Genomic DNA, 26,348 nt, shown 5'->3' on the forward strand with positions numbered 1-26,348 from the left:
CTTCTGCCTCACGTCACGGCACCTGCTTCTGAAGCACCCACTGGCCCTTGACACCAGGCTGGGAGGAGCACGGCCGCCTCGCGGGACCATTCTTAAGTCCTGGGTGGAGGCATCTTGTTTGCAGACTAATGCCTCCTCTTCCTGAGTTCCTGCAGGGGTTTGGCCATGGAGGGAAGGGAAGGGTTCATTCGTGTATGGACTATTTTTTCAGCTCCAACCCTTGGCCAGGCCCAGGGCTACATGTTAGGGGAACCAGGCAAGGCATCCTGTAGGTCCTCACTCGAGTGTTCTTATCTCCGCCCTGCCCCTCTGCCCAGGTCAGATGGAGTGCAGGCCCCGGAGGGCCGGGAATAAGTGATTCCAGGCTGTGGGGAAACCCAGTACAAACGCCCAGGACCAAGAGTCAGTGAGGTTCAAGGGACAGTAAGTGATTCGTCCGAGCAAGGTTGCGGGGTGAAGGAAGAGGAGTGCTAAGAAGCAGGGCAGGGCCGGGGGCTGAAGAGCCATCTGCGGAGCTTGGGGCGTATTCTGTGCACTTTCAACAGGGAAGCGACACACTCCAATTTTCCTTTTAGAAAAATCACCCCAACTGCCTTGTGGAGACTAGATTATGATGTCAGGGCAGGAGGGCAGATGCGAGCCGTCGCTTCAGTCCACATGGCAGGGACAAGGGGGCCTGCACCGTCCTGGCAAGAAGCATGTGCGTCTAAGAAGTGACAGCAGTGATGAAAGACGGCCAAGTAAGACTCGGGTTTTTGGCTCAGACACTAGCTATACGTCTTGCCTTTCACAGAGTAAGGAACACCAGGGAGGAGCAGCGCGAGGGATAAGGTGTCTGGGACACGCGGAGTCAAGGGTGCCCACAGGACACCTGGAGGAGATGTCTAACCGGGAGTAGAACTTATTGTGTGGCCCCTCAGGAGGATCTGGGCTGTCGAGAGATGGACACTGTGGAAGAGAGTGGCATCGCCCCACAGCGGGAGAAGAGTAGGGGGCTGGGGACCAAGGGGGGAAGCTGCAGGACCCCTCTCACATTTAGGGGTTGAACCAAAGGAGAGGAAGCCTAAGAGGTGGCTAGAGAGGCAGGAGAAAAGCCAGAAGCGTGAGGAGTCACAAGAACCCAGAAGGAGGGGTCAGCAGTAGCCACACATGCGCACAGGCTGGGCCAGTACCAAGTGTGTCAGTGGGGACCCCAGGGACAGCACTTCTGGAAGAAACCCCCCGTGGGGTTTGAGGTGACAGTTGTTGGGAAGAAGTGAGTGGGAGTAGAGACAGCTAGTAAAATGCTCATTCCCCCTCAAAAGGGGTCTTGGGGGAGAAGAATGAAAAAGAAGGCCGGCCTGACTGATGCCGGGCGTGAGGGAGGAGGACGGGCGGGGCGCTGCGAGGTGAGGGAACTGGAGAAGCCCATGGGTGGGTGCGGCCAAGAGCCAGGAACCACAAGGTGAGCAAGAGGAAGAGCCTCCGGTGCTGAAAGACAGGAAGGAACTTGCCAGGGGCCTGGGTAGGGACAACTGCGGCGAAGGCTGTGAGCTAGCCTCGTGGGCTGCCCTGTGTTCACCCCCCTCTGTGGGGCAGGAGGAGAGGGGCCTTCACCTGGCCGCTCACCCTGGATCTACCTCAAGACGACACAGAGGACTGAGGAGGAATGTGTTCGGGAAGCCTCTGCACCTGCACGGGGCTTTCCTCAAGCTTGAGGGAGAGCGCTGTCACGCCGTCTGCCTCCCGCAGGAGACTGAGCGTTGGAGTCCGGCCTCCTCCACCTCTGCCCCAGCTGCAGGCTGCGGCCTGCGTGTCCCTTACCGCGCCAGCCAGTGTCTACCTGAGTCCCTGGGGCCCGAGGCGGACCCCTGGCTTCGGAGACTTCTGGGGGCAGTGGGAGGGCCAACCCTCCTAGGCTCAAGTCCCAGCAACACAAGGTGCTACCGGAATGGTGAGCAAAGCTGGGAAGGGCTTAAGAAATGCTTCATAAGCTGCAGAAGTGAGCCTTTCCAAAAGAGGGGCCTTGAGGAGCCCAGGTGCCCACGGTGGGCGGGGGAACGGCAGAGGTCGGGCCCCAGCAGGGAAAGCAGGGGTGGGTTTGATGAGGGGTAAGAGAACCCTCGGACTTGCTAATTTATCTCCTCTACGCCTCACAGCAACACTGCGAACCAGACACCGTAACTTGACGTTGAATAAAGCGGACGTAGGCAGGCTCCACGCTTCCCCGAGGCCGGAGGGCTAGTAAGTGATGAGCTCTGCCTGTGGACCCCAGCGGCCTCCCTCCAGAGCCTTCGAGCACCGTCTCAGACCACGCTGCCTCCCGGGATTAGTCCCTCCTTAGCTCTGCCCGCTGCTGAGAAAAGTAGGAACTCAGATTGCAAGGGAGAGCGTGAGCCCTCCCTCGGGCCTATAAACTCCCCCGCCCCAGGATCCTGGGGCACATCGGCCGGGTTTCCACACCGCTGGGCGGTGGAGCACTGCTCAGGGCCACTGCCATTTCTACTGTGGTGAAACAAGTTTGGGAAATGCCCCGTGTATTCCCTCCAGCCCCCGCCCCGCCGGGGTTTCACAACGCCCGCAGCAGCAAGCCCGCAGCCCTGATCTCGGCGGGGCCTGGGATGGAGCCCTGCGCCCGCCCGGCTGCTGCGCCCTCGGCCTCTGCCCCTCCCCCCGGGCACGCTCACTCTCTCAAGTAAATGAGTAACATCTTTGAAGAAAAAAACTCCTGCGCTTGAGCCCCTGGACTGGCCAGCGGCTCTGCTACCCCGCGGGAGTCGCGGCTTCCCTTCCCGCACCTGAGGCCGCTACCACCCACCGCGTGGCCTTTGGCCGAGTTCAAGCTCTAGTTTTTGCTTTTCTCTCTTTTCTTCTTTCTTGGAGAGCGAGCGAGCGCGCGCGCGTGGAGCCAGGGTGAGCGCAGGGCCGCGGCGGGGCGCTCAGGCCCCGGGTCCGCCCCGACGAGCGCGGAATCCGGGGCGGGCGGCCCGGCGCTCCCCCGCCTTCACCGGGGACGGAGACGGGCGGCCCGGCGGGCCTCGCAGGGCGGCAGGAGGAGGCAAGGGCTGCGGCCCGGGACGGCGCCCAGGCTGCGGGCCGTGCCCGGGGTGCCGGCGGCTCGGGCGGCTCCGGGGTCAGGGTGCGGGCCCGGGAGGAGGGGCCGGGGGCCGGGCCGCCTCGCCGCTTCCGGAGGAGCCGCGGAGCCGGGCGGCCGCCAGCCGGGCCTGCGCGCCGACTTCCCCTCGCCCCGGCGGCCGCAGCGCGGGAGCCCGAGCCCGAGCCCGAGCCCCCGCCCGCCCGCCCCGCGGAGGGGTCGCCGCCGCCCACGCGCAGGTGAGCCCGGGCGGGGGCGGGGGGCAAGGGGGTGCCCGCGGTGGGGAGGGCGGGGGCAGCGGCGGGGTGTCTGCGGGGCGGGGCGGGGGGGCGGGGGGCCGGGTGCCCGCGGTGGGGGGCAAGGGCGGGGTGTCTGCGGGGCGGGGGCGGACCCCAGGGACCGCGGCACCCTGCGCCCGGGCGGTGCCTGCGGGACTGGCCGCACGGCCGCGGCACGCCTGCCCCGGGCCTGGGGAGGACCGCCTCCTCTCTGTGGCCCCCGTACCTGCTGCCGCTGCCCCCGGAACAGGGAACCTGGGCGACCTGGCTCTCCTAGCCGGCTGCCAGCCTGTGGGCCGCCGAGGAGCGCGTGCAGGGAGCCCCCGGCCCATGTTCCCCGGCGGGGTTTCTGCCGCAGCCTCCTCACATCCCTTGCGCTTCCTGCCCAGCGAGGGCAGGGCTGTGGTCGGGCTCCCGACCCACGGAGGGGTGTCTGGGCTGGCGCCGAGCGGTGCCGGGGTGACAGCACCGTCCCCCCCCGCCCCCCAGGACGGGTGAATCAGGAATCCCAACAGCCCTGGTAAGACGCGGGGAGGCAGCCCCGAGAACTACCGGGCCAGAGGGCACCTAGAGCCATGCATGTGGCTGTCAGAGAAGGTCCCGTCTAGTTATTTCTTTTACCTTGTAAAAAAAATCTTGAAATACGATCTGCGCTCAGAGAATTGCACAATCGTGAGTGTGCAGCTTACCCGGCTTTCACACAGTGAACGTTTTCTGTGCAACCTGCGTCCAGGGTCAGTAAGAGCACGGGCTCGCCAGCAGCCCTGTGTCCACTTCCAGTGATGACGTTCGTCTAAGGGGAACTGTTATCCTGGCTTCTCACATCAAAGTGTACTTGGTTTCGGACTTTTGATAATATGGGCTCGTGTACCTGCTTTTGGTGTCGGGTACTTCAGTCTCAGCCTGTGAGATGCAGCCATACTGCACTTAGCAGTGGCTCATTTATCTCAACTGACTTGTAGTTTTGCACTGTGCAATTTATTTCTACTTTCTGCTGGACACTTGGGTTGATGGACGTGGGTTGTTTCCAGTTTGGGTTTTTTTTTTTTTTTTTTTTCTAAACAGTACTGGGAGGATTCTTGTGGCTGTCTCTTGGTGGACATATGTAGCAGCTCTGTTGGGTATATTCCTAACAGTGGAATTGCTGGGTGTGTTTCTGTTCAGCTTTAGCATACTTTAGTGCCAAACGGCTTTCCAAAGTGGTTGTACGAGTTTACACTCCCACCAGCAGTGAGTTCCTATTCCTCAACACCCTTAACAATACTTGATATTGTCTCTTTTTTTCATTGTAGCCATTCTGCTTAGTGTAGGCAGTGCTGTTGCACTGAGGTTTTAATTTGCATTTCTCTTATGACTAATGAATCCGCATCTTTTCGTGTCTATTGGACATTTGGATATCATTTTTGCCAAGTGTTCTTCTGCCCATTTTTTTTCTGTAGATTGTCTCTTTCTTACTGGTTTGCAATAGTTCTTAAATATTCTGGTTATGAAACATTTATTGGATATGCATTTTTGAAATCTCTTCTCAGGAGATTGCCTTTTCACTCTTTTGAAGATGTCTTTTGATGAACAAAAGTACAAAAGTTCTTCATTTTCATCTTGCCCAATGTATCTTTTCCCCCCTCCTCCTTGTATGGTTGTGTTTTTTATGATCAGTTGAAAAAAACCTTTGCTTACCCCACAGGGTAGTGGGTGGGCATGAGTGAAGGTGGTCAGATCAGAAGGTACAAACTCCCATTATAAAATAAAGAAATCAAAAATAAATAAATAAATAAATAAATAAATAAAATAAAGAAATCCTGGAGATGTAATTCTACAGCATGGTGACTAGAGTGCAAAACTGTATTGCATATTTGAAGGTTGCTAACAGAGTGGATTTATTCTCATCACAAGAAAAAAATGTGTAACTGTGTAGTGATGGATGTTAGCTAGACTTACTGTGGTGATCATCTCAGCATATATATACATTTATCAGATGATTGTATTGTGCACCTGAAACTGTTATATGTCAATTACTTCTCAATTTTAAATAATCAGAAGGTAAAGTCAGGAAGATAATCTCCTGTATTTTCCTCAAAAGCTTTATTATGATTCTCACTTTTATCTACCACCCATTTGAAATTAAGTTTTTTGTATGGTGTGAGATATGGGCTAAGATTTATTTTTTTCCACAAGCCTATCAAAATTGATGCAGCACCATTTTCCCCAATGCATGGCAGGGTCAGCCTTGTCATAAATCAGGAGACTATGGATGGGAGTCTGTTTTGGATACCCTGTCCTTCTGTCCACCCTGTGTACTTGTGCACCAATATGTGATAGGTCTTGATTATTCTGGTGGTGGAAGCTCTCAGCATTGTTTTTCTTTAAAATCTTAAGGTTTTTTTAAAATCTAACTATGCCTCCCAAAGCCCTTTAGAAATATGTATAAAAAGAAAAAAATGTACAAAAAGTAGTCATTTTGTAAGCTCAATAGGGCACTAATGTAAAGGTTATGCAGAATTTGTAAACCATATCCATCCATAAAGTTACTGCTGACGCAATCTCCAGTACATCCAGTGCTGTGTATCTACATCAGATCTACTGCAAAGTAAATACAAATTTGCATCCTTTTAGTTAAAATGAGCTTTAGTACCTGTATGATTCTGTTTCAGAACAAAGAGAATTTTTTTTTAAGATTTATTTATTTGACAGAGCGAGTGAGGGAGAGAGCACAAGTAGGAGGAACGGCAGAGGGAGAAAGAGAAGCAGACTCCCTGCTCAGCATCCCAGGCCCCTGGGATTTGAAGCTCCAATTCGAGGCTCCATCCCAGGCCCCTGGGATCACGACCTGATCCAAAGGCAGATGCTCAACCAACCACTGAGCCATCCAGGCGTCCCTATAATTAAATTTTTTTAAATAGGTGCTGTTATACACACACATGCAGATGTATATACTTTCTGACATTTTTAAAGTCTTCAAGATTTACAAAATATAGTGTTGAAAGCATGTGTGCCAGCGAACATGATTTATTTTAATACAGGTCATAAGACTTTAGTTAATCAACCAGAATTCGGTGACTGTTTTCTGCCTGCTAGAGTCCCATCTTAAATTTCACTTTATAAGCAGAGTCAGTCATTTGGAATTTATCTCATAAATTCAATCCCAAGATTTACTGGGCTGCTTTCAATCATTTCACTGCTTATAAATGTTAAGTAACAATATAAATTGAGACTAGTGGCTCCTTGTATCAAACTTTCCAAGACAGCTCTTCAAAAACAGATTCTCAGGCCCCATTTCTGAAATACTGAATAAGGTTTTTCAGGAGTATCTCTATCTATCTATCTATCTATCTATCTATCTATCTATCTATCTATCTATCTAATCTTTTGAGTATCTGTATTTTTTTAAAAGCTCTCTAGGTGATAATGATATGCAGCTTGGTTTGAGAACCACATACATAACCCATTAGACCAATCTTTTAGGTACATCAGAATCCTGGGGTGCGTGTTTAAAAATCAATTTCCCAAGCTTTACCCAGAGATTTACTTCAGTAGATTTGGGAACGGGGCACGGGAACTGGCATTTTAAACCATAACTGCAGTTAGTCCCTGTATTTGTTTTCTGGGCTGCAAAACAAATTACCACAAATGCAGCAGTATACACCAACACCTATTTATTATCTCATAGTTTCTGTGGGTCAAGGGCCCAGGCAAAGCTTAGCTGAGTCGTCTGCTGGGGTCTGACCTGGCCTCAATCCAGGTATTAGCTGTGGCTACAGTGCCACTGGGGATCCAAATGGGGAAGAATCTACTACCAAGCTTCCATAGGTTGTTCTCTGTTGGCAGAATTAATCTCCATGTTTTCTTGCTGGCTGTCAGCCGGAGATCACTTCTCCTCTAGAGGTTACTTCTAGAGATCATGCAGCTTCTAGAAGCTGCGCAATTTCTTGACACTGACCCTCTCACAACACAACTGGCAATCTGTTCAAAGTCAGTAAATGAATCTCTTTCCAGTCTGCTAAGATGAATTTAAACACACACCCACGTTCATACGTCAGTATGACACAATATTCATACATATGCTATATTCACATGTACACATTTTTTTTAATACATTTTTATTTTAAGTAATCTCTACACCCAATGTGTGGCTCAAATTCAGGACTCCAAGTTCAAGAATCATACGTTCAACCGACTGAGCCAGCCAGGCACTCCACATGTTCACATCTTATGTAGTAAATAAATACATGCAGTGTATGTATATATACATATAAATGCATATACACACATACACCTCCTGTATACAGTAATGTAACCAGGTGAGAGACATTCCATAATCTTTGCCATATTCAATTGGTTACAAGTTATGAGTCTGGCCCACACTTGCAGGTGCGAACATGGGGGGCCACCCTAGGGCTTGTCTACTAGTCTGCAGACCACTCTTAAAACACAGTATTGTATCTATCAAGTTATTAACAAATAAACTGAGCATTGTAAGTGACACTGCTCGGCAAGTCCTAACAATCCTGCCCAACAAGTATTTTAGCAAATGTTTGAGAAGCAAACTTAACCTTTTTTTTTTAGATTTATTTATTTATTTTATTCAGAGAGAGAGAGAGAGAGAGGGGGGCAGAGACACAGGCAGAGGGAGAAGCAGGCTCCATGCAGGAAGCCCGATGTGGGACTCGATCCCGGGTCTCCAGGGTCACACCCCAGGCTGCAGGCGGCGCTAAACCGCTGTGCCAAAGGGGCTGCCCCAAACTTAACCTTCTTCTTTTTTTTTTTTTTAAATATTCTTTTTTTTTTTTTTTTTTTTATGATAGTCATACAGAGAGAGAGAGAGAGGCAGAGACACAGGCAGAGGGAGAAGCAGGCTCCATGCACCGGGAGCCCGACGTGGGATTCGATCCTGGGTCTCCAGGATCGCGCCCTGGGCCAAAGGCAGGCGCCAAACCGCTGCGCCACCCAGGGATCCCCATTTTTTTTTTTTTAAGATTTTTTATTTTATTCATTCATGAGAGACACAGAGCGAGAGAGAGAGAGGCAGAGACACAGGCAGAGGAGAAGCAGGTTCCATGCAGGGAGCCCGATGCGGGACTCAATCCTGAGTCTCCAGGATCATGTCCCGGGCTGCAGGCTGCACCAAACCACTGCACCACCGGGGCTGCCCCAAACTTAACCTTCTTAAAATCAAAATCAAGTGTAAGGATAATTTATTGACCAAAGAAGTGAAAAACTATTTCTTTTTTTTTTTTTTTAATTTTGTCGTAATTTTTTAAAATTTTTTATTTATTTATGATAGTCACACAGAGAGAGAGAGAGGCAGAGAGACATAGGCAGAGGGAGAAGCAGGCTCCATGCACCGGGAGCCCGACGTGGGATTTGATCCCGGGTCTCCAGGATCGCGTCCTGGGCCAAAGGCAGGCGCTAAACCGCTGCGCCACCCAGGGTTCCCTGAAAAACTATTTCAAACAATTTTTAAATCTTTAAAGAGACCAGCCTTTAGCACTCAGATTCAATGCTTCTTCAGTTCACTAGCATGACCTACAAAGATAGTTTAATAGTTTAATACTGCTTCTGTAACAAATCACCAAAGACATAGTGGCTTAATATGACATTTATTAGTTTACAGTTGTGGCAGTCAGAAGTCTAAAATGGATCAGTAGGGCTATGTTCCTTCTGAATGCTCTAGAGAAGAATCAATGTACTTGCCTTTTCCAGCTTCTAGAGGCTGTCTGCATTCCCTGCTCATGGCCCCACAACCTCTGTTGTCACTTCTCTCACCCTGACCCTCCTGCCTTCCTCTTAAAAGGAGGATTACATTGAGCCCTCTCTGATAATCCAGGATATTCTTCACATCTCAAGATCCTTAATCCTGGGGATCCCTGGGTGGCTCAGTGGTTTAGCGCCTGCTGTTGGTTCAGGGCATGATTCTGGAGTCCCACATCAGGCTCCCTGCATGGAACTTTCTTCTCCCTCTGCCTGTGTCTCTGCCTCTCTCTCTGTGTCTCTCATGAATAAGTAAATACAATCTTTGGGGGAAAAAAAGAGAGAGAGATCCTTAATCTCATCTGCAAAATCTATTTTTGCCATGGAAGGTAGCATATACACTGGTTCTAAGGATTAGGATGTGGACATCTTTATGGGACTGTTATCTTGTCCACCAGACAGTGATTCCAGCTTAACAGAAATGTAATATGAATTATATAAGATACTTATTCTAAAATTGTATGTCTTCATAGGTTTCAGTACTTTCCCTGTAGAATAGATATTGGACCCCTGTTAGGTATTGGATAATACTTAATACACTTTGTGTTTTGTACAGTGAAACTTTGTAATATTTCCCTCACATAATATATTCCTACATATAATACTGCAAAAGCATTCTAAAAAACATTAAAGGTATCATGCTGTTGCTTTTTTTTAAAGATGCTTTTACTAGTTTTCTTTTTTTTATTATTATTTTTAAAGATTATTTATTTATTTATTCATGAGAGACACAGGAGAGAAAGGCAGAGACACAGGCAGAGGGAGAAGCAGGCTTGATGGAGGGAGCCCAACGTGGGACTTGATCCCAGGTCTCCAGGACCACACCCCGGGCTGAAGGTGGCGCCAAACCACTGAGCCATCAGGGCTTCCCTTCTACTAGTTTTCTATCAAGCCTTTGTAATTATCTACAAAGTAGGTGTTTATGGGGGATCCCTGGGTGGCTCAGCGGTTTGGCGCCTGCCTTTGGCCCAGGGCGTCGGTCCTGGAGTCCCGGGATCGAGTCCCACATCGGGCTCCCGACATGGAGCCTGCTTCTCCCTCCTCCTGTGTCTCTGCCTCTCTCTCTCTCTCATAAATAAATCTAAAAAAAAAAAAAAAAAAAAAAAGTAGGTGTTTAGGTATAGGTCATTTTACTTTATGAAGTTTTTTTTTTTAAGATTTTATTTATTCATGAGAGACAGAGAGAGAGAGAGAGAGAGAGGCAGAGACCCAGGCAGAAGGAGAAGCAGGCTCCATGCAGGGAGCCCAATGTGGGACCTGATCCTGGATCCCGGGTTCACCCCCCACCCTGCCCCCGCCCTCGGCCAAAAGGCAGATGCTCCACTGCTGAGCCACCCAGGGATCCCTTTATGAAGTTTTTAAAAACATAAGGAAAAGGGACTAGACCTAAGGCCACACAACGAATCCAAGGCTAAACAGAACTAGTGATTAGACCTTCCATTTGGAGATTCAGGATCAGTCTTCTGTTTGACAATGACATGTCCTCCATCCCAGTATATGACTAGTACTAAATCTTGTAAAGGTTAAAGCATATTTGGTGTGATAACTCATAGCTTCAAGTAGACAGTGTAGAGGGTTAATGGAATTTATCTGTCATCTTGCTCAATTATCCTATGTCAAAGATGCTGTTTTTTCCTGTATTTAAACTTTTCCATACCATTAGTCACAAGGGCTTATACCAACCCACTTACAGTGGGATATGCCTTCGGGCAACTGGATTGCTTCTTAACCAAGCGATGAAAAAGGCAATTACCAAAAACCAGCATCTATGTATGGCCAAATGGGCAAGTCACACCATAAAATGAGAAACTGAAACTTTTAACCTACATCTGTTAAGAGTATGATGTTAACTTCTAATCTTTAAACTACATTAAGAGTATCAAACGATTCTCCAGTTTGTAAGTCTATCAAAGCCAAATAATGAATTTTGAAAATTAAAGCAAAATTGACAAAATATTTAAAAAATATAAAAACCCAGAAACATTATGTCTATTGCTGGGGGATAAGAAAGGACATCTGGAATGGCTGAAATGAAGATGCTGAGGGACAGCCACCCTAGACCTGGAAAAGGATTTCAAAATCGATGGTTATCGGGCACTGCCTTAACTTCAGCGTACCACTCAGGCTGTCTGAAACCCAAAGAATAGGAGGTTGGAAAAGAAACACATACATGCCAATGTTCCCTGTTTCAGGTCCCCTTGGCTGGCCTAGCAGCCAACTGCTCTTCTCTTTCAAGTTGTCTCTGGATCCTGTGCCCACTGCACTTCTTCTTTCTGTCCCCTTGCTGCAGTGGTTTAAGTTCTCCTTTTTTTTTGAACTTTGATACAGTTTCATGAATCATCAGTAACACATCTGATTGTCACTGGCTTGGCATAAAGGTGTATAGCATTTAGCAGTGAATAGAGAATCATCCTCAACATTAAATAACATTCTTTCAATTTGAAAATTTATGTTTTTCACAAAATAAGTTGTTTTCCTGTGAGTTCCCTGCGGTCTGTTTTGACCTCTGTGGATAGGTCAGAGTGAGAAAGCAACTCTCTGCCCACTGCTCCAGCTCTGGAGCCAAGTCTTGACCAGCTTTTCATGTCAGGAATGTTACTGAAACACTGAGACTCCAATCTCAGAGGAGGGAGGGCTCTGCTCCACATAGTGTCCTCTCAGAAACCTAAGCTGAAAGAGACTCCACCAACAGGGACATCTTGGTCATTGTGGTGGGAAGGAAACATAATTTGCCCATTGAAGAGATGCTTGGTCCTCTCATTTCCATATAAATTTAGAAGCAGTTTGACGATCCCCACCCCCCCTACAAAAAAAAATTCTGTAATTTGGACAACACTGATCTTAAGATTAGTTTGGGCAAAATTACGAGTCTTCTAAACCATGAACATAATATATCCCTCCAATCTCTCGATTATTTAAAATACATACTAACCCATACTATTTTCTGAACATTATATGCCATGAATCATTAGCATTTTACATAAATTATGTTCACAATAAAGCTGTGAAGTCCTAGTTTTATTTTATTTTTTATTTTATTCATGAGAGACACAGGCAGAGAGAGCAGCAGGCTCCATGCAGGGAGCCCAATGTGGATCTCGATCCTGGAATACTAGGATCATGCCCTGAGCCGAAGGCAGGCCTTCAACCGCTGAGCCATCCAGGTGTCCTGAGAATCTAGTTTTATTTCCATTTCAAGGACAGAGAAGCCAAAGCTTAGCAAGATTAAGTAGCTTACCAAAGAACACAGTTAAGAGGTGAGAAGCCAGGCATTCTGCTTGTAGTCTGTAGACTTCATTATGTGACACTACCTCCCTGAGCTGATGGCTAAGGGAAAAGGGAAAGGAGGGAGAAAGGGGTGTTTCAATGGGCCGATGGATAGGTGGATGGAGGAACTATTGAGGGGAAGGTAGACTAGAAGAAAAGTCTCCCAAGCCCAAGGTTTCTTGCATGTGCTCTCTATTACCCAGCATCTGTCTATCTGAGTACATAATTATTTGTCCTCCAATTTCAGCATTGACACAGGAAGTCCTTGTTTGTTTGGGAAACTATTTCTCCTTCTACTTTGAAGGATAGTTTTGCTATCCTGGATAGAGTATTTGTGACTGGAGAATTTTTCCACCCAGCTCTTTGAATATATCATGCCTTCTGGTTTGGAGAGTTTATGCTAAAAATCTGCGACTAGACTTACGGGTTTTCCCTTGTAAGTAACCATCTCCTTTTGTCTTGCTGCTTTTAAGATTTTTTTTTCCCCTTATTACCATATTTTGCCAGTTTAATGATAATATGTTGTGGTGTGGATCTGCCTTTGTTGACTTTGTTGGGGTTCTCCGAGTCTTGGATCTGGATATCTGTTTCCTTCCTCAGATTAGGGAAGTTTTCAGCTATTATTTCTTCAAATTTTCTGCCACCTTTTCTCTCTCTTCTCCCTCTGGGATCCCTAGAATACGAATGTTCTCGTGTGTTATTTGATGGAGTCACTGAGTTCCCTAAGTCTACCCTTGTTTTGCGTAATCCCCCTTTTTTTTTGTTCAGTTTGCTTACCTTCTGTTACTTTATCTTCTGTGTCAATAATTTGTTCCTTTGCTTCTTTCATCCTGTTGTTCATTGCATCCCTCCTGTTTCGAACCTCATTTATTGGCAACTCTTTTATCTCTCAACAATCCTGTCTTATCTGTGCCACATTGGTCTCCGTGAAGCCTTCGACTGCCATCTCAAGTCCACACAGCATCCTTACGAGTGCTCCTCTAAATTCTCATTTAGATTCTATCAGACATCCTTACTTCTGTTTTTCTTATTTTGGCCATGGCCTTATTTTGTCCTTTCTCTTGGTATAAATTCCTCTGTGTTTGCATTTTTGTCTGAGTCTCCGCCTTCTTCTCCGTTGTTAGAAAAAGCCAGTTGTTTCCTGCTCCTGAAAGCGACGGCCTCGTGAAGGAGAGGTCGTGTAGGGCCCGCGCGCGCGCGGCCTGGCTTCTGGTTAGCGTGTCTGGTGTGTGCGGGGTGCACCGCGCGGCTGCGTTTCGGCTGCCGCTCCCTTCACACCAGGCGTCTGCAGAGGCTCTGGTGAGTTTTAAGCAGGTGTGCTCTGGTGCGCTTGTTAGAGACCTGATGCTCCTTCCACGAGCGCTGAAGGCCGCGGGGCACCACGTCAGTAGACGCGGCGAGGGCAGGGGTTCGTGTAGGGAGGGGTTCTGGCCGAGGGGCCGCCGTGTGTGTGTGGGGGGGGGGGGGGGGGGCGGTAAGCGGGCTGCGCAGCCTGGCCCCGCGGAGCTGCCCGGGGCTGCTGCCCTGCCGCGGCCGGCCTCTGTTCCCGGACGGGAGTCTCCGCTCGGCGAACGCGGCCATGCCCAGGCGCCCCTCGCACGCCCGCGTCCCTCCTCTGCCCTCCCTCCGGGAGCAGCGCCGCGCCCGCGGGGCTCTACCGCAGCCGAGTGCTCCGGCCTTCAGGCCTCCGGGCGGGCCGCAACACCTCGCAGACCCCCGCCCGCCTCACCTCCGCAGCCCGGCGCTCTGGGGCCGGTTCTCCGCGCGCCGACTTCGGTGTGGCCGCTTCTCCCCCTGCAGGTGCGGGGTGTGTCCTCCGGGCGATTCCCCTCCAGAGCCCCCTCGCCGTGCGGCGGCGCCGGCCGCCATCTTCCCCGTCCTCCCGCCCCGGAAGTGCGCGTCCAGAGCTTCCGGCCGGCTGCCCCGCCCCCGAGCCCCAGGTGCGCCGGCCAGGTGCGGCGGCGGCGGCGCGTCCCTAGCGCAGCGTCCCTCGCGCAGCTGCCCTCCCTCGCTGAGCTCCCAGACCTGCCGCCGTGCAGAGGTGGGACGGGGTAGGGAGGGAGGCCGAGCCTCTGTCGGGCCCCGGGCGAGAACATCTCGGGCCCACGCGCTGGGACAGAGTAAGGTAAGGACACCTTTTGTGATCCCCTCTCTCCGTCTCTTCCAGGATGGCTGTTCCCTAAGGTCAAGACTGAGTCCCCTCCCTTCTCTCGCTTTACCAATGCCTGGTCTCATGGGGCCAGTTTTGAGCCCAGCACTATGGCATCGTCAACCTCTTTCCCAGCTCCTCGCTCCCGGTCCAGGAAGCCTGTGGGCAAGGTGGCTGGTGAGTGGAAGCAGACTCCTCCTCCCTCCGCTCTTGTTCGTGGCGATGGGCGATGGGCGAACTCCTCCGTGTTCCTGTGGGCGACGAGGCAGGGCTGCCCGGCCCTAACGCGGCAGGAGGTGCAGGGAGGCCGACGATGGTGGGCGCTGGCCTTGACCTCAGAGCCCAGGTGTTCGTGGTGAGCGAGGGGAGAGGCACGCACCAGAACCTTCAGTCCTTTGGGCCCACAGCTCTTCCGTGTGCGCTCCGCTTATTTTCCCAACATGGAAACCTGGGTGCTGAGCACGTGGCATTATGTTTCTTGTCATCTAAGTCCTTCAGAACCGTTCAGAGGAGGGAGCGAAGCAGAGTGAGAAAAATCAACCTCCAGAACACTGAACTCTGTGACCTTACCAAAAGCTGGGGAAGCTGAGGGATACTCACCGTATACCAGACACTGCATTGTTTCAGTTATCCTTCAACAACATTTTTGTTTTTTAAGATTTTATTCATTTGTTCATGACAGACACACAGAGAGAGGCAGAGACAGCCAGAGGGAGAAGCAGGCTCCATGCAGGGAGCGTGATGCAGGACTCGATCCCAGGACCTCGGGATCACAAGCTGAGCCGAAGGCAGATGCTCAACCGCTGAGCTACCCAGCTGCCCCCTCAACAATTAAAATGAACCTGTTACAGATGAGGAAATGGAAGACATAGAGCTGCAGGCTGCAGGTTCATAATGAGATCTATGCCTGGCTCTAAAGTACAGGCTGAATCACTAGGCTCTCTGCTCTTCGGGAGCTCTGAGCAGTAACCCTCTTCCATGCTTTTGTTTTATCATTCAGAAACAATCTGGGATTTCTCAGGGCCAAATAGATGCCAGTCCCTCTCCTCTTTCCCTCCCATAACGGGTAGCCCACCTTAATCTAAATCCACCTCCCCTCACTGCAGAAAGTGGGTTTGGGAACTGATTGATCCTTACCAGCTTAACACGGCTCTACTTACCGACTAGCAGATGGCTGGTTAGTCAGCACTAGCTGGAAGTTCTGGGCAGAATAAGCCTCTGGAATAGGGCAAAGACATCTTTCCTAATCAGGCTGGTGAAAGTCAGACTTATTTCCTTTCCTCTCCGCCCCCCCCCACCCCCCGCCGAATATTGTTGTTATACCAAAGGTGTTTTGTTTATTTAGTTATTGAAGTATAATTCACAAACAACATTATATTAGTTTCAGGGGTACAATATAATGATTCATTCAGTATTTGTACATACTGTGAAATGATCACCACAAGATTTAGTTAACGTCCATTACTATAGATAACTTTTTTTTTTTTCTTGTAGTGAGAACTTTTAAGGTTTCCTCTCTTGACAGCTTTGTAATATGGAATACAGTATTATTAACTATAGCCAGTATGCTTATATATTGCATTCTCATGACTCATAAAACAGCCAGAGTTTTTATGACTTCTGCAAACCTTTAAAGATAATGGAGCCCTTAAGGCAAGTCCTGAAGCATGTACAAAATAGCAGAGCAGTAGGTCTCTGAGAGAGTAAGGTGGCATGGTTTGCCAGTGTGGGGAGATGGGTGGGCCTGCCTGGGTGGGGTCCTCTGTGCAAGGCCATGAGGACGCAATCTGGTAAGAATACCCGGCCCAAGCAGTGTTTCTGTCTCCACAGACTGGTTCAGGCAGGTCCTGTCGAAGACCTCCAAGAAGCTGTCCGACTCTGCAGAAAGTACCTCCAGTGATGTTTCACAGCCCAGGTCCAAGGACAACCCCCCACCCCTGGGCCTCAGCTCAGCTGTGTCTCCCAACTCCCCATCAACATACGTGGGTGCCAGCAGCAGCAGTGGCAGTAGTGGCCGCTGGAGCAAGGACTATGATGTGTGTGTGTGCCACAGTGAGGAGGACCTGGTGGCCGCCCAGGAGCTGGTCTCCTACCTGGAGGGCAGCGCGGCCAGCCTGCGCTGCTTCCTACAGCTTCGGGATTCGACCCCAGGCGGCGCCATCGTGTCAGAGCTGTGCCACGCACTGAGCAGCAGTCACTGCCGCGTACTGCTCATCACCCCGGGCTTCCTGCAGGACCCATGGTGCAAGTACCAGATGCTACAGGCCCTGAGTGAGGCCCCTGGGGCAGAGGGCCGCACCATCCCCCTGATGTCAGGCCTCACCAGAGCTGCCTACCCTGCTGAGCTCCGGTTCATGTACTTCGTGGACGGCCGGGGACCCGATGGTGGCTTTCACCAAGTCAAGGAAGCTGTCATGCGCTGTAAGCTATTGGGGAGGAAGGAGAAAGGAAAAGTGGCTCGGCCACAGCAGCTGATCTACTTTGGCTTTAGGGACACAGCCACTGTAGTCCAGTAGCTCAGAATGCAGGCTCTGGAAAAGGCTGTTACTTGTGGAAGTCATTTGACCCCTTTGTATGTGGATTTCCCCATTGGTAAAATGGTACCTAAATAAGTATATTCTCTATACAAGTGATCAAATCAGGCCCTGCACCTGTAAAGTACTCATAACAGGCAAAGCCTTCCACATACCAAGTTCTCAATTAATATCAGCTGTTATCATTATAAGTATTACTATTAGGTTTCTCTCACGGAAGTCAGGTTGATGTCCACCCAGAGCCAGGAAAATGCCAGGAGGGACACTGGCTCTTAGTAAGGCAAAATGGTGCAAAATAATAGAAAAGAACTGTGTATCTGGGGGTGGGGGTGGGCATTACATTACAATCGGTTTGGAAGTAAAATAGATGAAAAGGTAGAAGAGGCAAGGCCTCCTGGGGGAAATAGATGCTGGGATTTGGGAAGGGTGACAAGCCCTGTGATTCTGTTTGCTCTTTCAGACCTGCAGACCATCAGCTGACATTTCTTACATCACCACGGAACCCAGAAAGTTGGAGTGAAGCTGGAAATCGAGTTAGTGAGCTCAGGGCCCCACAGGGTCTTGGATTCCAGCAGATGTGACGAGGTGTAAGGAAACAGAGTTTGTAGCACTTTATATGTGATCCTGGGGTCAGATTGCCCATCAGACACCCCTTACTGTGGGCTCCCCAGGAAGGTCATGGGGAAGCTGGGGACTCCCCCAGGAAGGTCATGGGGAAGCAGGGGACTCCCCCAGGAAGGCGTGAGGAAACTGGGGACTCCCCAGGAAGGCCATGGGGAAGCCAAAAATAGTAGGTGGCAGGAGGTCCAGATACCAAGATGATCACCAGTCTTTTGCCTCTTGTCTAACTGGACACATGACGCCTGGCACGTACCTACATCTTCTTCCCCTAGAATTGGCTGCTATAAAGATACATCCCCCCCTGAAGAGGTGACTCACCTGGTTCTTTCATGACTTAGAAGCCTACACTGCATGCTTCAGCAGGGATGGTTTCACCAGTTGCTTGGCATTAGGAGAATGTAACAGGTACCAAGTCCTTCACACACTACTGCCCTTCTCTTTCCTGGTGACATTGTTCACTTCACAAGGCTACATGAAAGATGCACTCAGCACCGTACTGTATTTATTTCTATTCCGTGTGTATCACAGACCTAGAAAGCATCCTGAATTAGGATGTGGGCAGGGAGCAGGTGGGGTGAAGAAAAGGAAAAGCTCAGCCCCTAGCCCTGGGTTAGGAGCCGACCCACCGATGCTTTGACTCACGGGGGCCCCATCAAATGTCTGACTAGAAGTCGGGCTTCTACAAGCTTCTTTACCTCTGTACTAAGAGAGCTCAGCAGCTTTCTTCTGGCCAATGATTGTGTACCTTGTAGGACAAAGTTTCATTCGTCTGCTCTCAATAAGTCTGTTGTTGAACCAAGATGAACTTTTTCCCCAATCTGTAGTTGTATGCCTCTTCTCTCACTTCCCCCTGCCATGTTCCCTCCTTTCACAGAGAGATCTATTTGAGATATAATTAACATATTAACATTAGTTTCAGGTGTAAAACATGAGTCGACATTTGTATATATTATGAAAAAAAATGTTTCAATTATGGATTATTTCATTACATACAAAAAAATTATAATGTTCACTCATGTATCTTCCACGCAGCTTAAGAAGCAAGCAAAACCTTGCAATCCTGATGGTGCTGCCTTTGTGTGCCTTTAATCCCCTTCTCTCCCTTCTCTCCTGAGATTTAATCAGCATTCTGAATTTTTAATTTTATCACTGATAGCTTTTCATTTATACATCCCTGACAACATGTTTATCTTTACATGGTTTTGTGCTGTATGTAAATGGCATTATAATTGTATTCTACAAATTTGTTTCATTTACGACATAACAAGATTTATCGATGTGGACATATATAACGCCAGGAAATTCACTTTTGTTCCAGTATGTAAACAGACCACTATTTAGCCACATTCTTTTTTTTTTTTTTTTTTTAAGATTATTTATGAGAGAGAGAGAGAGAGAAGCGGGCTCCATGCAGGGAGCCCGACCTGGGACTGGATCCCGGGACTCCAGGATCACGCCCCCCGGCCAAAGGCAGGCACTAAATTACTGACGACCCAGGCGTCCCCTTAGCCACATTCTTTTGCAAATGGACATTTAGTTGTTTCCCATTTGTTGCTATCAAAGTGAATGAGCTTATGAATAATTTGTACATGTTTCCATGAATATTTTTGTACATGTTTCCATGAGCGAGATTTTCTAGGATTTAGCCTAGATGAGGAACAGCTGGGTAGTAAATACACATCTTCAGTTTGGGTAGAAAATACCAACTTTGCTTCCAAACTGGTTTTGTCAATTTATATTCCTACCATTTGTGTATAGGATTTGCCACTTTTTCATGTTCTAACACTTAATCAGATTGTAAAATGTTTGCTGATCTGGTGGGTGAAAATTGTATCTATTGCCATATTCTTTTTCTCTTTTTAGCCTTTTTTTATGAAAAATTCTATGTATATCATATACCAAAGGGGAAGAGAAAAATCTGATGAATTCCTCGTATACCCATCACCCAGCTTCAACAGTTACCAACTCAGCTAAGCTTCTATCAGCAATAACTCCAGTTCCCTCCCCACCAGATCCCTTTGAAGCAAATCCCAGGCATTATTCCTGCATATTCAAGCTATGTATGGGGGATCCCTGGGTGGTTCAGCAGGTTAGTGCCTGCCTTCGGCCCAGGGCGTGATCCTAGAGTCCCCGCATCGGGCTCCCTGCATGGAGCCTGCTTCTCCCTCTGCCTGTGTCTCTGCCTCTCTCTGTCTCTCATGAATAAATAAAATCTTTAAAAAATAAAGCTGAGTATGTTTTTAGGAGTCTTAAAATATATATATATACAAATTTTTTAAAAAACAGCTTTATTTTTTTAATATAAAAGCTTTTACCTCTTACTATAATCTGTGCTTTTGTCTTATTTGGGAAATCCTTCCCCATTCCTGTAATTTCTTCTGGAGTTATTTCCCATTTAGGTCTTTAACCCAGCAGGATGTTTTGCTTGGGTTTGATTATGTTGTTGTTCTTGGTTTCTAAGTCAAAGGTCCAATTTGTTTTCCCATTTGAATTGCCATTCTTTACTAACTACTAGTCATCCATCCTTTCCTCCCACCAGTTGTGATGTCACTGCTGCCATTATATTGTCACACGTGGGGGGGTCTCTTCTGTTTGTGTATCCTTGCATCAGTGACACACTGGCTCACTTAACTATGGTTTTTAAGAAGTTTTGATCCCTATTTCTGATACCTATTAGTATTTTCATCGGTGTTAGATGAGAGGTTAATTTGGGAAGAATTGGTCTTTTATAATGAATCTTTCTCCATAAAAATGCTAGGTCTTCATTATTGATATCTTTATTTTTTTATTTTTTTAGATTTTATTTATTTATTCATGACAGAGAGAGAGAGAGGCAGAGACACAGGCAGAGGGAGAAGCAGGCTCTGCAGGGAGCCTGATGTGGGACTTGATCCCAGGTCTCCAGGATCACACCCCGGGCTGAAGGCGGCGCTAAACCGCTAAACCGCTGGGCCACCGGGGCTACCCTATTGATATCTTTAAATGTAAAGTTTTATAATTAGTAACTTGTATTAGATTTATTCCTTAGTACTTGATATTTTCTGTTGCCACTGTAAAAGGTACTTTTATATTTTTTATCTATTACTGGTAGAAAGGATCATAATTACATATTGATCTAATATTTAGCAACCTGCTGAATTACTTAAAAAACCACAGACTTTGTTGGGTTTCTGTAAAGACAATCATAATTTGCAAAACAAAAAACTTTCGTTCCTTGTCTTTCTGTGCTGCCTAGGACCACCAGCCAGTATGTTGAAGGTGACAATAGCAACTATCTTTGTTTCATTTATGCTTTTAAAAGGAATGCTTCCAACTTTTCTCCATTAAATGTGATATTTGTTATCAATCTTTGGTTTGGTACAAATTTTCTTTAACAAGTTGTAAGTTTTCTGTTCCTCGTTAAGAGTTTTACTTATCATGCATGTGTTTTAAATTTAGTCTACAATGTCCCCATCTACTGAGATGATTTGTTTTTCCCCCCTTTTAAATCAGTTAATATAATGAATAACATTCTTTTTTTAAAAAAAAAAGATTATTTATTTGGGGGGAGGTGCAAGCACACAAAGGGAGAGGAAAAAGCAGGCTCCCCGCTGAGCAGGGACCTCCCTCCACCAAGGGGCTCTGTCTCAGGACCCCAAGATCATGACCCGAGCTGAAGGCACATGCTTAAACTATTGAGCCATCCAGGCGTCCCAATATTAGACTTCCTAATTTTTTTAAGTATTTTATTTATTCATGAGAGACACAGAGAGAGAGAGGCAGAGACATCGGCAGAGGGAGAAGCAGGCTCCCTGCGAGGAGCCCAATGCGGGACTCAATCCCAGGACCCCAGGATCACGACCTGAGCCAAAGGCAGGTGCTCAACCACTGAGCTACCCAGGTGCCCCAGCAAATAACCTTCCTAAATATCTTAGTCTCCTATAGTGGGAGAGCTTTTGTTTTGTTTTTAATAGTTGGCCCTTTTGTTGAGGTTGTGGACCTTAGAGATCTTGGCCCTAAGGGAAATCCTCTCTTCTAATCGTTCACCTTGCACAAGCCCCAAGGGCTTGTCTCCTGTGCCTTAAACATCACATTGAAAGTCCAAGGCTCTAGAAACAAGCAATCACTCTTAGAACTTAAGCTTCAGTGTCCACTTAACCATTCTATAGACTCATGCTCCCACATTTTGCATTTCTGAAAATTTTATTCAGAGAGCAGCAGTATAACCAAATGGATGTTTTTAATTTTGCAGCCAGAATGTCAGGTGTTCTTAGCTGACCTGTTTTTAGAATATCTCATCTATCATAAGGCCTGAAATTTGGGAGAAGTTTTGAGATTCCTCAAGAAGACTGGAGGATTAATCCTTATTGACAGATGAAGTCTTGCCAGTAATAACCTAGTTATCTAACATAGTTAAACTTTCTGTGATCGTAGTAATGATCCACATGTCTGTGCTGTCCAGTGTGATAGCCAGTAGCCATATGAGGCTATCAAGCATTTGAAACCTGGCCACATGACCGAGGAACTGAATTTTTATTTTATCTAATTCTAAGTAATTCAAATGTAAATATCTCCATATAGCTAGTGGCTATTAGATGGGACAGTGCAGGGCCTTCTAATGTTTCCAAACAAAAGGAACTAAAAAATGATCAACAGATAAATGCCTATGAGCCGAGTGAAGCCCTGTGGTGTTGCTGTAAAGGTCCGCTGCACTCTGCTGTCTGATATTCTAATAGGTCCTCTTGGAGGCTGAGGCTTTCTAGGAGTTCATCCTTTCCTTGAGCCAGGACTTCTTAACAACTGCAATTCTGACCTTACAAATATATTTTTTTAAATATTTTATTTATTCATGAGAGACACAGCGAGAGGCAGAGACACAGGCAGAGGGAGAAGCAGGCTCCATGCAGGGAGCCCGACGTGGGACTTGATCCTGGGACCTCAGAAACACGCCCTGGGCCGAAGTTAGGCGCTCAGCTGCTGACATAAATATTTAATTTTTAAATTTTTTTTATTTTTTGAATTTTATAAATTATTTTTATTGGTGTTCAATTTGCCAACATATAGAATAATACCCAGTGTTCATCCCGTCAAGTGCCCCCCTCAGTGCCCATCACCCAGTCACCCCAACCCCACACCCCCGCCCACCTCCCCTTCCACCACCCCTAGTTCGTTTCCCAGGGTTAGGAGTCTTTCATGTTCTGTCTCCCTTTCTGATATTTCCCACTCATTTTTTCTCCTTTCCCCTTTATTCCCTTTCACTATTTTATGGTCCACTAATATTCAACAAAGGAGGAAAGACTATCCACTGGAAAAAAGACAGTCTCTTCAATAAATGGTGCTGGGAAAATTGGACATCCACATGCAGAAGAATGAAACTAGACCACTCTCTTGCACCATACACAAACATAAACTCAAAATGGATGAAAGATCTTAACGTGAGACAAGATTCCATCAAAATCCTAGAGGAGAACACAGGCAACATCCTTTTTGAACTTGGCCACGGTAACTTGCAAGATTCATTCATGAAGGCAAGAGAAACAAAAGCAAAAATGAACTATTGGGACTTCATCAAGATAAAAAGCTTTTGCAAAGCAAAAGATACCGTCAACAAAACTAAAAGACAACCTACAGAATGGGAGAAGATATTTGCAAATGACGTATCAGATAAAGGGCTAGTTTCCAAAATCTATAAAGAACTTATTAAACTCAACAGCAAAGAAACAAACAATCCAATCATGAAATGGGCAAAAGACATGAACAGAAATCTCACAGAGGAAGACACAGACATGGCCAACACGCACATGAGAAAATGCTCTGCATCACTTGCCATCAGGGAAATACAAATCAGAACCACAATGAGATACCACCTCACACCAGTGAGAATGGGGAAAATTAACAAAGCAGGAAACCACAAATGTTGGAGAGGATGTGGAGAAAGGGGAACCCTCCTGCACTGTGGGTGGGAATGTGAACTGGTGCAGCCACTCTGGGAAACTGTGTGGAGGTTCCTCAAAGAGTTAAAAATAGAGCTACCCTACGACCCAGCAATTTCACTGCTGGGGATTTACCCCAAAGATACAGATGCAGTGAAACACCGGGACACCTGCACCCCGATGTTTATAGCAGCAATGTCCACAATAGCCAAACTGTGGAAGGAGTCTTGGTGTCCATCGAAAGATGAATGGAGGGATCCCTGGGTGGCGCAGCGGTTTAGCGCCTGCCTTTGGCCCAGGGCGCGATCCTGGAGACCCGGGATCGAATCCCACATCGGGCTCCCGGTGCATGGAGCCTGCTTCTCCCTCTGCCTGTGTCTCTGCCTCTCTCTCTCTCTCTCTGTGACTATCATGAATAAATAAAAATTAAAAAAAAAAACATAAAGAAAGCTGAATGGATAAAGAAGATGTGGTCTATGTATACAATGGAATATTACTCAGCCATTAGAAACGACAAATACCCACCATTTGCTTCGACATGGACGGAACTGGAGGGTATTATCCTGAGTGAAATAAGTCAATCGGAGAAGGACAAACATTATATGGTCCTAAATATTTTAATCACAATTATACCGGGGCAGCCTGGGTGGCTCAGCAGTTTAGTGCCGCCTTCGGCCCAGGGTGTGATCCAGGAGTCCCGCGTCCTGCTCCCTGCATGGAGCCTACTTCTCCCTCTGCCTGTGTCTCTACCTCTCTCGCTCTGTGTGTCTCATGAGTAAATAAAATCTTTAAAAAAAATAATCACAATTATACCTGTGTTGGTGAATTTGCCACTGATGAATTAAATCTCTTAATTTCATTTTCTATTTCTTCTTCGCTCACTACATTCCAGGCACAAGGGCCATTTTTGTTTCCAAAATGTGTTTAGTTCATTACTGCATTAGAGTCGTCAACATTCTGACATCTCTGTCTCAAATACATGTTCCCTGGTCTCTTCACAGGCTGGTTCCTTCTCATTGTTCAAATCTCAGTTCACTGTCACCTCCATGAGAAGCCTCCCATGACCACCTTATCTCCTCCCTACCCCCAGGCTCTATCACATTGTCCTGTTTTACTTTATCACTCATTCATTATCTAAAATTATCCTATTAGGGATCCCTGGATGGCTCAGCGGTTTAGTGCCTGCCTTGGGCCCAGGGCGTGATCCTGGAGACCCAGGATCGAGTCCCCACATCAGGCTCCCTGCATGGAGCCTGCTTCTCCCTCTGCCTGCATCTCTGCCTCTCTCTCTCTCTCGGTCTCTCATGAATAAATAAATAAATCTTTAAAAAAATAAAATAAAATTATCCTATTTGTTTACCTCATCTCCATTTGAATATGAATTCTATAAAAGTAGAGATTCCCCCTTGGCTTGTTCAGGATGGACAGTGTTTGACACAAAGAAAATGGAAGCCTAGAGACTAGAGTGACTTCCCCAAAGCTGCACAGCTGGTCAGTGTTGGGGCCAGACTTCATGGCTCCTAATCCTGGGCTCTTTTTGTTAAAACACAGATACGCTGCTTGAAGTACACCTGGGTGGCTCAGTGGTTGAGCATTTTCCTTCGGCTCAAGTCGTGATCCCGGGGTCCTTGGATCGAGTCCCGCATCAGGCTCCCTCTGAGGGAACCTGCTTCTCCATCTACCTATGTCTCTGCCTCTCTGTGTCTTTTATGAATAAATAAAAATCTTTAAAAAAAATGATACTCTTCTCAAATTCTCTTTCAGAGAGAGAAGAGGAGAAAGAGAAAGGCCAAGAAGGGTGTGGGGGCGTGGGGAGGGGAGCAGGAAGCTGCTCAAGGCGTGGGGAAGGGGAGAGGAAAAAAGGGAAAGAGAATGCATACTTAGAAATTTCCATAAGATCTATGCCTTGAATTTTGCTATAGCCATTCAACCACAAAAGACATTTGTTCTAGTATTGCACATAGTTTATGACCTCCTACAGTATACTCTCAGAAGGTGGGGGATGTTATCCAGGACACTTGTGGACAAGCAGCATATGTTTTTGGCTGAAGATAATCATTCCAGATCCTAAGTCTCCCTACTAATCCTCTCTACTTCACAAAACCACTGCCCTTTTATCCAATTCATAATATTTCCGGTAGAAAGAACCCAAAAACAAATGGTCACTGACATACAGCACACTTTGTTATTGATGGACTGAAAATCGCAAAAATTGCCTTCTTCGATAGTTTTGTCTACCCAAACTCAAAGCTAACATGGGCAAAAAAACAGCACAATTTTTGACTAAATTTGGAAAAATTGATATCTGTCCAAAAACACCCGGGACTAGTTAGAAATAGCCACAAAAGAAATTATAAGTAAAAATCTTATGTGGCAAAAAATAAATAAAAATAAATAAAGCACAGAAACTCTGACAGATGATTCCTATTCAAGCTGCAAATCACATTTCTGTGCAGCACAGCAGACACAAGAGCAAACTAGGTTAGCAGAGGAGACAGAAGCCTTCAGCCTGGAAGAAGAGGAGGTGATGGAAATGTATTCCGGGCCTGTACGCTTACCTTTCTTTTCAGCACTGAACACTATGAAGATTTCTGTGAAAATGGGTGAAAAATGGAAATGGTTTAATGACCCTCATAAAAAATCGACCAAGAAATAAGACTGGCTCAATAGATTGTTTCAGAAACACTCCTTCCATGCTACCTAAGCAATGTGGGTATATTTCTCATTAAAATGTCAATATTTGGGGATCCCTGGGTAGCTCGGTGG

At 47.3% G+C, this 26,348-nt stretch overlaps 1 protein-coding gene and 1 long non-coding RNA gene across 10 annotated transcripts; one reads left to right on the forward strand and one right to left on the reverse strand.

Annotated features, from left to right (window-relative positions):
- The first annotated feature begins 139 nt into the window (after nucleotides 1–139).
- On the forward strand, nucleotides 140–25,306 carry TIRAP (TIR domain containing adaptor protein). 9 transcript variants are annotated; one of them, XR_013377100.1, is made up of 6 exons: nucleotides 140–1,933; nucleotides 2,139–2,892; nucleotides 14,534–14,692; nucleotides 16,346–16,936; nucleotides 17,510–17,636; nucleotides 25,134–25,306. XR_013377100.1 is itself a non-coding variant. In XM_077894136.1 (6 exons), the coding sequence occupies exons 4-6, from the start codon at nucleotides 15,375–15,377 to the stop codon at nucleotides 17,527–17,529; spliced, it is 639 nt and encodes a 212-aa protein (XP_077750262.1). In that variant the 5' UTR covers nucleotides 140–1,933; nucleotides 2,139–2,223; nucleotides 14,534–14,692; nucleotides 15,198–15,374; the 3' UTR covers nucleotides 17,530–21,016. The 9 variants fall into 9 exon arrangements, 6 of the variants coding, with proteins under 6 accessions (XP_077750262.1, XP_077750256.1, XP_077750258.1 ...); XR_013377101.1 differs by lacking the exon at nucleotides 25,134–25,306 and adding an exon at nucleotides 22,939–24,946; XR_013377099.1 differs by lacking the exon at nucleotides 25,134–25,306 and adding an exon at nucleotides 17,943–21,016.
- LOC144311505 (uncharacterized) lies at nucleotides 5,529–14,245 on the reverse strand. The gene is made up of 2 exons (XR_013377102.1): nucleotides 14,096–14,245; nucleotides 5,529–13,513 (listed from the first exon to the last, which is right to left on the reverse strand). It is a non-coding gene; the product is annotated as an uncharacterized LOC144311505 (long non-coding RNA).
- Nucleotides 25,307–26,348: the final 1,042 nt, after the last annotated feature.

This window comes from Canis aureus, chromosome 3, assembly GCF_053574225.1.
Source record: "Canis aureus isolate CA01 chromosome 3, VMU_Caureus_v.1.0, whole genome shotgun sequence".
Lineage (NCBI taxonomy): Eukaryota > Metazoa > Chordata > Mammalia > Carnivora > Canidae > Canis > Canis aureus.

Excerpts from the sequence above, each read along its gene's own strand:
- TIRAP (XM_077894130.1), top strand. The coding sequence starts at position 14,626 with ATGGCATCGTCAACCTCTTTCCCAGCTCCTCGCTCCCGGTCCAGGAAG. Across the intron at positions 14,693-16,345 it reads GCCTGTGGGCAAGGTGGCTG|ACTGGTTCAGGCAGGTCCTG; the intron begins GTGAGTGGAAGC and ends CTGTCTCCACAG. Across the intron at positions 16,937-17,509 it reads CAAGGAAGCTGTCATGCGCT|ACCTGCAGACCATCAGCTGA; the intron begins GTAAGCTATTGG and ends TTGCTCTTTCAG.